The 10,963-nt window shown below is 38.9% G+C and overlaps 1 protein-coding gene across 1 annotated transcript in view; it reads right to left on the reverse strand.

The window, feature by feature from the left end:
- Positions 1-5,340, reverse strand: part of SLC5A12 (solute carrier family 5 member 12) — a 28,446-nt gene extending 23,106 nt beyond the window's left edge. Inside the window, exons 1-2 of the mRNA XM_006111502.5 lie at positions 4,649-5,340; positions 2,461-2,526 (exon numbers count right to left, since the gene is read on the reverse strand). Coding sequence (XP_006111564.2) covers positions 2,461-2,526; positions 4,649-5,005 — 423 coding nt within the window. The 5' untranslated portion in view covers positions 5,006-5,340. The remainder of the gene's footprint in view (positions 1-2,460; positions 2,527-4,648) is intronic.
- Between the last annotated feature and the right edge of the window lie 5,623 nt (positions 5,341-10,963).

The raw sequence follows: 10,963 nt of genomic DNA on the forward strand, positions 1-10,963 counted from the left end.
CCAAATTATGGAGAAGCTTAGATGACGTTATGAACTCACTACAAAAATCAATCCTTTTTAAAGTAATCCTGTACTTTTGTATACATGAATAATATCTATATAATGTTTCTAACACAACTTACAGTGTGGTGTTTAGTTGCCATGAAATATAAATAAGCTAGAGAAAGTCACACCTGGGAAGGTGAAACCATATCAACACGGTGGCACAGAAACAGATTACCCTGCTCACATTTGATCTGGGTGACTGTTAATAGCGGACAGATTCTACAGAATCCTTTCCATAGCTGCCTCACATTGTGGTAACTGAACAATTCTAAGCATAAATAATGACACTGTGATGTGAGGGGGGGAAAGGAGAAGTAAAATACTGCACTCCATTGCTAAGGCTGTACCAAAGCCAGTGGTACAGTTTATGGGTTGAAGTAACTGCCACTTATTATTCCAACGAAGCAACTGGGGAGCAATGTATTTGACATGAATCAGTTATATGCCTGCATGCCCAACAGCTTCCCTAGTGCCATTTGTTTCAGCGCCATCTCTACAGGACACAGGAAATATAATCACTCTGGTGTATTAGATGCTTGGTCCACTGTGCCTGCACAGATTTTTGGTGCTGCTCACGGTGTTAGAGATCCTTGCACTTCAGTGAATTTCATATATACTTATTTCTAAGTATTCATATATAAGGTAATTGCTTACCTCAATGTTTGTTCCTCCCTTAAATAAGATGCTTTGTTGCATTGCAATAAAGATGATCTAGAGTACTTTGCAATAAAAATGTGCCTACCCAAGGCAGCGAGTAATTCAGAGATGTTCAGGGCCCGTAGTTTTGATGATTGCTTTTGAAAATCTAAGTTAATTCATTGGAAGTGCCTTAGTTTTATTTTGCTTCCTAATCAACCTATTGGATTACTACAAATGGGAAGACATAGGTTAATTTAGCTTTGTAAAAATACTTAACACAGACCTGTAACCCTATATAGGCACTGTTCTAAATATAGCTGAGGTTCTTAGAGTGTACCTTTGCAGAATAAATACCAGCTGCAATTATGGTTCTTGTCCTCCTTCATAATCAGAGTTATATTGCACATGGTTGGCTTTGAATCCATGTGATTCACACATAACTGTGGATCTTAAATGTGTACATGTGCTGAATCGTCATGTTAAAAAAGTAAGCACCTTCAAACCTCTTCCCAAATGAGATGAGTCCACCACACAAAAGATACCGGGGCCTTCTTAGGTTTCTATTTAAGCCAGATGAAGTGCCACTTCATGTCATCAGAGGTGGGCAAAGGATCTGAGCATGAGCCAGAATATACGTACTTATATCAACCAAAGCACATCTTTTGGAAAACGTAGTTGTTTTTATGATACACATAAATTAGAGCTTGTATTACAAATCTTTCAAAGAAAAACAAGGGGGCCACCCAAGAAACTTCAGAGATCAAAAGTAGCTTTTTTTAAACCAAGCACTTGGATTATTCCCAAATGGCAAAGTAACGTTTGTCTGCCAGAAATGTTCAGAAGGGATGACTCCTGTAATAAACATGACTATGTGCTAAAAATGCACCTCCTTTTGCTGGCATAGACTAAAATACCAGTGTGCTCAATGTAAACACATCTTTCTTTTCCCAACTCCATGAAAAAGTGGACTTGAAAGTAGATGACAGAAACCCATGGAATTGGAGCAAAAATGTGTGAACCACGTGAGTGCGGAACTGTGTCTGCTGTGAAGTTAAAGTGATAGGGCTAGGAACAGCAGCCATAAAGACTGTTCGTTTTAAACAGGAAGAAGCTGGAAGGTTGAAAGCAGTAGGAGTCCCAAGGTGAGGGGATAGGAGTCTCTTGGTGAGGGTAAATAGGGAAGGGAGATACCAGGAAGGAGTTTAAAGAAGCTGGTGCCATCAAGTGATCTTCACAAGTGCTCTCCAACTTTCAGACCAGCGCTGTGTGGTCAGGAGGAACAAGCAATCAGATTAGAACACTTTAGAGCTGGAATGTATTTCAATAACTAAGCAATTACAGTGTTGGACACAGAGGGCCACATACTCTTCTGGCAAAAGGAGCCATGTGGCTTCATAGTTCCTCAGAGCAAAAGATAGGGTGGCAGGAGACGACTGGAGTCCAATCTCAGCTTAACCTCTCTAAGTCACTACAGTACCTCAGCTAGGTTGCCAACCACCCAGCATTGTCCTGGTGCCTCCAGGAAGTAGAAAAATGAATCTTTAATAAAAGATTATGTCATGTGATGAAACCTCCAGGAGTACACTCAACCAAAATGAGCAACCCTATACCTCAGGGAACTCCTTTCCCCATTCTGCACCATAGTCTATCAACCCAGCTGCAAAATAAAGACAATAAAACAGAAGAGAACCTCACTGCAAACAGTTGCTTCATATGATCTGAGCTTTTAAAAGTAACTATGTTACAGAAGGTAATGTGCACAAAGATTTTGCTTACCGTTTGCAGTATGTAGATCAGTGTTGCAGCAAAACGAACAGCCTTGTTAAATCTTAACTCCAAATACTGGGAGAAATGAGAAATACAGTTAGTTAAAAGCATATGACATTTGGGCCAGATTATGATCCATTTATTAGCACTGAAGAGCATCTTACCTCACAGGTAGTCCCACTGACTTTCTTAAGACTGCTATTATATCACTAATGTGCAGGATTATTTGATCATTGCAGATCCAGCAAATTACATTTTGGGAAGCCTCGTAATGAATCTAAAATATCTAAGTATCACAATCATAAGCATCTAAAATAATGTGTTCAGTAGAACTGAACTACTCATTATCTGATAGTACTTGTTTTGTTAGGAGTCCTTGGAAAAATCCAGAGACAAATCAGAAAAGGAAATAGTGCTTTATTTTCAAGCTTCATCCATGTACGTGAGGGGGAAAACTGGGGACATCTTCAATCTAACTAGGAAAAACTTGATTGGCTTTCATAGAAATCTACTCACTTGAATCATCAGGACATATTCAATCTGTCTGATGATGGGCATTGCTGTTCTTAGGAACTTTTGAGTGCCCATCCATACTTTCTGCGGAATGACACACCGTATAGAATACTCCCCAGTGCACATTTTTTTTACAGAAGATTCCAAGGGATTTTCTGTCCTTTAGAAATCTCCATGTGGAGCTACCTGATTTGCTTCTCTGTTACGCTTAAGCTTGTAATTTTTATTTGCAATCATTGGAACAAACGCTCCTCTGTTACTCTAAAGGGGCTCCATTGAGTACAATAGAATTGTAATGATGAAACAGAAGAAAATTTGACTCTGATGTTTTATTACCCCACTATGGTTTTGAAAGAGCACTTTCTCACTTTGTTTCTGGGGACTGAAACAATCTGAACTCTTCCTAATCTAGCAATAAAACATTTCAAAATGCCTGTGCAGTTTTTCAAATGAAGACTTTCCTTGCTTTTAAGCCTCTGTGGCTATGCACAAACTTTCTCATTACCTTGGTTTGATTTATTAGCCAATGAGGCTTTATTTCATCCAATACTTAGTTAACTGAATCTTTCTGTAGTAAAGAACAGGGCCATGTCCCATGACCTCTATTAAGTCCACTGGCTATTGAATACCTCACTTGGCCAATGTCCATAATGATATCTAGATAATTTAGGTACGCTCAGTAATAACACCACAATGACACTTAATAATCACAGCTGCTGAGCCATCATACCAGGAAATCACTTCTTTGAAGGTGGGATGCCGGGCAAAAATTTCAGAAACAGTTGAGAAATTACGCTGGGAGTAAAAAAACCTCCAACTCCCTCAAACACCTGTAAAGGTCTCTTAATGTTTCCTAACCTAACCTCTAGAAATGGGCCCAAACTCAACCCTATTAAACCTGCACATTTTGGTTGTGGTCAAAATTTTAACTCCAATCCACTCGCAGAAAGTGCCTCAAACTTTACAGGGACTGAGCCAAATTCCCAGATCAGACAACACTGAATGTATTTGTTTGGGGCATTGGGAGTAGAATTTAGTGCTTTGAGCCCTTCCTTAATATCCATTCATGAGAAGCATTGTGTTTCCTGGTTATGGAGATTAAGGCTATGTCTATACTATAGTTGGGAGAGAGATTTGCAGCTGCTTATCCATGCAAGCTTTGGTCTAGCCAACTAACCAAAAATAGCAGGGCTAACACTGTGGTGCAGGATTTGGTGCAGCCTGCACCAGCGTGTCTGTCCCCCACTTCCCCTCCCACTCCCAGCTATCCAGCACTGAAGCACACACCATGATGTCCTAATTGCTGTTTAGGACAAGCTAGATAGAGTGCAAATGGCTCAAATACATATATATGAACTCCAATGTAGCCATATTTATACCAATGTAACCATATTTATACCTTCCTCCTCGTGCAATATCTTTCTTATTTGCATTTACCAATTTTAGCCCACTTTTGTATTAATGTAGTAAGCAAAGTGGTCGGTTCCCTGAGTCAGGGACTTTTTTCCAGTGAAAGTCTGCCTAGTACAATGGGTTCTTAATCCTTGATAATGCCGTTCATTGTCAAAGTATAAATAAATACCCCGTGTTTTAAACTATTACAAAAGACCAATTTTACCATATAGTTGGGTAAGAAATGTCCACATACACAATAGACTGGTTATAATCATGTCAATTTACTTACCTCATAAGTGCTTGTAATCCCAGATCTGTAGAATACAGGTAGGAAAAGTTCAGAAGTAAAAATGATGACAAGCGTATATGCAATAAAGAAAAGAATGAAGGATGCGCCATAGCGATATACCTCTGCTGGTGTTCCCAGAACAGTCACCGCAGACATGAAACTAGCTGTAAGTGACAATGCTACTGGTCCGCATGTCATTTGCTTACCACCTACTAAAAATTGCTTTGAAGTTGCATTTTTCCTCTCCTTAATTGCAAAAAAGATGCCAATCCCAGAGGAAATTAAAAAGAGTGCAGCAAAAACAACGTAGTCCCATGCCACAAAGTTTTTGATGGTGGGCGCTATGAACTTGGACATAGTTCAGACTGGATAATTCTCAGATCTCTAGGTGGGTTTTGTTTTGTTTTGTTTTTCTAAATCTGGTTCACAGTTCACAAAAACAATTAGCTTTTTCCTAACAAGAGAGATGTTTCCAAAGCTTATCAATTCCAAATATTAAAAAATCAGGAAGAGTATGATCCAAAGTCCAGATATAAGCTTTGGCTTCATTCAAAAGTATTACCCCAACAAGTTGATTCAGATAGAGTTTTAAAGGAATTACATAAATGTGTACCCTGGCCCTTTCAATGTGTTTGTCAGTCTACTAATTAAGTATGTACCAAAGAAGCATCTGGTCTCTCTGATAAATAAATAACTAATGGAAAGAAGATAGATTCAATAGTTTACACCCTTTTTATCTGCCAAGTTTTCATTTAAGGTTAAACATTACTCAGACACCTTGACTTGATACAGATTTTTGCTGCTCAGCGGTTTTTAAATAATAAAATGAAGGCAGTAAAACTTATCATTTAAGGGTAAAAATGAAAGGTAGTCATATAAGTGAACTGACTAGTACATAGGTTCTGTTTTTGAAAGCTGCTTCTGAGACATGGGGCTAAAATTTGCCATTGTGCACCAAAGGGAAAGCACCGAGTTATTCTTAAGCAAATAGGAGATTTTAAAATGTATTCTCTGATAGAAACTCCAGAAGTTACTCTACAGCTGGCAAGTGCCATTGGAGATGTGGACTGCTGTATGTATGTATATTTCTCATATTCAACTCCAGCAAGCTGGTTTCAGCTCCTAGAGTTTAGAATCTGAGCTCTTGGCTTGACTTACAGTGGGCATACAGTGACGACTTTTCCATGGACAACTGGGAACATTTTCTTAAGGAAGAGTGTTTAGAACAAGAAATCAAAGTAAATTAATCTGAGCACAAACAGAATAAGCAGAAAATCTCTCTCATGCAAGGTTCCAGCCACTCCAGGGAGCCACCAAATGCAAAGCCCAAACCTCTCAAAGAGAGTTTTCCCATGCAGAAATCCTTACAGCCCTTTCCCTAAACATCCGTGGCCAGAGGCCTTTGATGCTGAGCTGAAGTTATGGTTTACAATAATGCGTCTGATCTGTGTGTCACCATCTTATTTGTAGAGATAAGCTGGAATCACAAAACTTCCTCAAAGTTCAAGGAAGATCAGATCTAGTGTTCCAACTCTAGTGCAAATATGTTTGAAAATAATAAAAGTCAAGGAGGTGTCATTCATTTTATCTATAAATACCAGAAATGTGAACCCTGTGTAAGGCTGTTATTAGGCAAGCTCCCATGTTAAAAGACCTCTCCTCCCCAAAAGAATATCAGTTTATATTTAACAGGTGGGAATTGACACTCTTTAAAAGGTGCTGGTCACTTCCTGCTTCTTAGGCAAGTCACTGTCAGAGCTACATAACAAACTCCCATGAAATTAGTTGTGGACAAGTCTTTTTGCATCTTGATAGGGTGCTAGGTGTGCTTTGATTAATCTAGTGGTACAAATTTTGCCTCTTTTTACCTATTCTTGTTGTGTGGTGTTAGCTTCAATATACTATGTGGTGATCTGTCTTTACAAAGAGGCAGACAATAGCTGGCTATACCCAAAGAGAGTCATTCACAAATGGAGTGATAGCTTATTGTGGGTGTGTCTAGACTACAGGTTTGTTTGTTTGTTTGTTTGTTTGTTTGTTTGTTTGTTTGTTTTCAAAAAAGTGGCCTTTTTTCGAAAAAACTTCCCCTGCATCTAGACTGCTGCTACGTTCTTTTGAAAGTAAATCAAAAGAACGTGGCAAATTTTTTGACCACAGAAAACCTCATTTTGCAAGGAAGAACGCCTTTTTTTTGAAAGTGCTCTTTCGAAAAAAGGCACTATGTAATGCAAACTATGCTGTTTCAAAATAGAGCATCCAGACTGCCTAGGTGCTCTCTTTTGAAAAAGTGGCTTACTTTTTCAAAAGTACTGGTTGTAGACTAGACGCTCTTTTTTGAAAGAGGTTTGCAGTCTAGACGTAGCCTGTGTCTTTAGACCCAGCATTGAAGTGTGGAGTGTACACTGCACCATCTCCTGGGAGATACTGAGAGTTTGAGATAAATGTTAGTTCCTGTTTTTGCTTCTTTCTTACTTCGGGAGATGAGCAGGGGACTATGCCAACAATACAGCCGGTCCCCGAGTTGCGAACGATCGAGTTACGACCGTTCACATTTACAACCAAAGCTCCCATGGAGTGGTCGTAAAAGAGATCCCCGAGTTACGAACGCGACCCGCGCTTACGAATAATTTTGGATTTTCATATTTCTAAGGCAAAATACATGAGTTGGTTAATATTTCCCTTTAGTGTGGTACAACATATCTTGAAATGACACCAGAGTCAAATGATCTTAAATTTTCCACTTGTCTGCCAGTGCTTTAGCTGTTATTGTAGCACACAGGGTTAAGAACATTGGATTTGAAATGTTTCCTAGCCGTATTAATGCTAAACTTACACAGGATGATTAACAACTGATAGATGTTTGTGACAGTGGTAAATACTTTGCCATTACAACATTGAGGTCTTAAGGTTAAATACTAGCTAGGATGTGCAAGAAAATATTAACACAATGTGGAGTAATATTCTTTGATCATTAACATGGGGGAAATAAATCAGTGGTGGATTGAATGCACTTCTCTACAGAGTCTGTTCACTTTTCAATATGCAGTCCCTGGGATTAATTGTCCCATTTGTCCATAAATGGTGACAAATAAAGCGACTTGTCTGTTCACGTGTGTTCATTATAGAAAAGTTCAATAATAATTATAGGAGGTGTTTTCCAACTGATACCAACAGCAGAATCAACATGAATATAATGTAAGATTGAGCCCAATGTAAAAGGATTGTGCATATTTATTGTCAGATGAGACTGTACATCACTGAAAATGGGATTCAAAAACAGAAAGGAGCAATACACTAAAAGATGAATGCCAATATATCCTCCTGTTAACACCTATCAATATTTTCATAATATATAACTTTGTTATAAATTAGTGATTGTCAGTTCAATTTACACAACGTCCATGTGCCAAGTTAAATATGTCAGAAATGTGGCTACTGATAAGTAAATGTTCCTTCCTAATCTTTCTTAATCCTTCAGAGAGGTTGAAAGCAAAAACATACTACTTTTGTAATGAGTAAACTATCTCATGAGTAAATACTTGGAGTCATTTGGTTCTATGACTCAAAGGTACTCAAAACAAAATAACAGAATTTTGGTTATTTATGAAAACTCAGTGAAATTAAGATTGCAATTTGTGATGGGCAAACGTTTGAAGTTCAGCCTTGGTTTCTATGAAAATCCCAGAGTCTTAATGTAGAGTCAATAACTGAGCCAGAAACCAGAAGAAAAACTTCTAATCCTTCCACTCCTAGACATGTAATCCATGGGTGAAACTGACCATTATACGGTGAGCCTATAAAAGGCCTATACAGAACCTGTGTTCCATTTTGGTATCTTAAGTGTGTGCTTGAGATGCCTTCATCATCAAGGGATACACATTATGGCTCCTTTTTCAAATATGTTAAGTATTCTTGGTATTTGTAATACTCTTATAAAACCTTATAGTGGAACTTAAGAAGCACATAGGCCTGTGTAAACCTTCTGCACAGAGTTGAATTTTAATATATGAGAACAGGTTTGTTGTTTTTTTCTTGTGATTATTTGATTGTTTTTTTACCCATAGCTGAAAATCAGAGCTGTAGTTTGTAAAATGGTTTTAGAACTTTAAAAAGTTTGCTTTGAGTTTGTTCTTAAAAATGCTCAAAGGTTTCTAGGGGCTGGAAGGGGATGTTCTACGGCCTATATTGAAAGATAGTGATTAAAAATATAAACTCTTCTGTGAAGTGACAGTCTTTTATGAATGTGTTTGCACAGGGTCTATTACAATGTGACTCTGATCATGTCTGGTCTAGACATTTACGCTAGTATAAATAGTAAATATTATCAACTCTAGTTGATGTCTGTTGAATAATTTCACTGGATTCAGGATTCCATTCCCACTCACTGACTTGCACTCTAGAATAACTCTCAGTATTAGAATCCAAGGAGAAATGATTGTCTTGGCTGTGTGCTCAGCAAACCTATTGTAAAATTTCAATCTATGGTAACTACATTGTCTGATTCTATGGGACAGGATGGAAGAGAACCAGGGCGATATGGACAATGTGGAGAACTTACACTGACCTTTCCTTCTGCTGAGGTACAATATTTTTCCTAGGCAGGAAGGAGAATAACAGTCATTGTGCTACAACACCCTGGGGAGAGGAAAGAGATGTAGAAAGTCACAATGTGTGTCACATCTTCCTTAGGAGCTAGAATACATAGGCCTTGTATACACTAAATGGAAGATCGATGCTGCTGTGATCAATCTTCTGGAGTTTGATTTAACGAGTCTAGTTACGACTCACTAAACCAGACTCAGAGGGTGCCTTCTTCAGCATCCGGAACTCCTGCTTTTGTGAGGAGAAAGTGAAGTTGATGGGAGTGTTTGCTCCCATCAGCCTCCTGTTGTGGGGACGCCACCAAGCTCAGCTTATGGTAAGCTGACTCCAGCTACATATTCTACATAGCTAGAGTTGCATACCATCAACTGAGCTGCTGGTCTAGTGTAGACCTGACCATAGTGTTTAAGAACTGTCAAGACTGTTCCCCACTATGGTACTCCAAGTGCAGAAGATGGGGGCCCGGAAGGGACCTTAAATACCTTGCCTCTATAGGCTCTGCTTACAACAACTCTCCAGAGTCACAGATTTACCAACATCAGGGGGTAGCTGCCACCATCAAGTGAATTAACCCTGAAAAAAAACAGGAAGGAACACTAGAATTCGTTCCCCAAGCTCTTTTGCCCCAAGAGAGCTTGAAAAAAGAAGTACAAAATCACAGAAAAACAAACTGTATCTCTGATAGCTGACCTTCAAGGTAAGGCAGACACACACAGAGACCTCCTGTTACCCTCCAGGACAAACGAATCAATTCATCACCTTAAAAACAATGGTTTTATTAACAAAATAAAACAATATACTTGATAAAGCACACTTGTTTGCTAGGTGTTACAGATCAACTAAGAAAAGAACACATAAAAAATGCAAAGAATCATAGTTCTTTGGGCTGTAACTTAAATGGTGAGTGGGGGAAGAAAGACGGCATAGACTCACAGGGTACGTCTAGACTACAGGGTTTTGTCGACAGAAGCTTTGTCGACAGATACTGTCGACAAAGCTTCTGTCGACAAAGAGCATCTAGACTACATTCAGTTCTGTCGACAAAGCAAGCTGCTTTGTCGACATAACAGTGTGGACGCAAAGGACAGTTTAGATGCCACAATGCCTTCTGTCGACAGAACTCTGTCGACAAAAGGCGTTATTCCTCGTAAAATGAGGTTTACCAGCGTCGACAAAACTGCTGAGTTCTGTCGCTGTTATGTCGACAGAACTCAGCGGTAGTGTAGATGCAGGTTTAGTTTTGTCGACAAAAGTCCACTTTTGTCGACAAAACCCTGTAGTCTAGACACACCCACACAGAGAAATTTAACCAAACAACCAAAATAAAGAAAAATACCCTGATTGTGACTAAACACATGTTTTCCCTTTATTTACTTCCTTCCTGGTTCAGTCCACTTCCATGCCCCAAATTCCTTGGAGGCATGGTAGTCCTGCCTGGGTTTAAATAATTCTCTGTCTCTCAACTCCTGGCTTAACTTCCCTACAAAGAAAAGAGTCAAGGTACAATTGAAATTTCAGCACTGTATCCCATTGCTTCGTCTGACTCCCTGTCAACACCCTTCCAAGTTACCTGAGTTTAATCCTTTTGTCACTGAGGCTATGTCTAGACTATGTTCTATTTTCGAAAGAGGAATTTGCATATCTTCTTCTGATCTCACTTTCAAAAGCGGATCTTTCAAAACTGAAAGCAGCCTGGATGCAGGGCATTTTTAG

This window comes from Pelodiscus sinensis, chromosome 5 (genome assembly GCF_052426305.1).
Source record: "Pelodiscus sinensis isolate ZL-2025 chromosome 5, ASM5242630v1, whole genome shotgun sequence".
In the NCBI taxonomy this organism is placed as follows: domain Eukaryota; kingdom Metazoa; phylum Chordata; order Testudines; family Trionychidae; genus Pelodiscus; species Pelodiscus sinensis.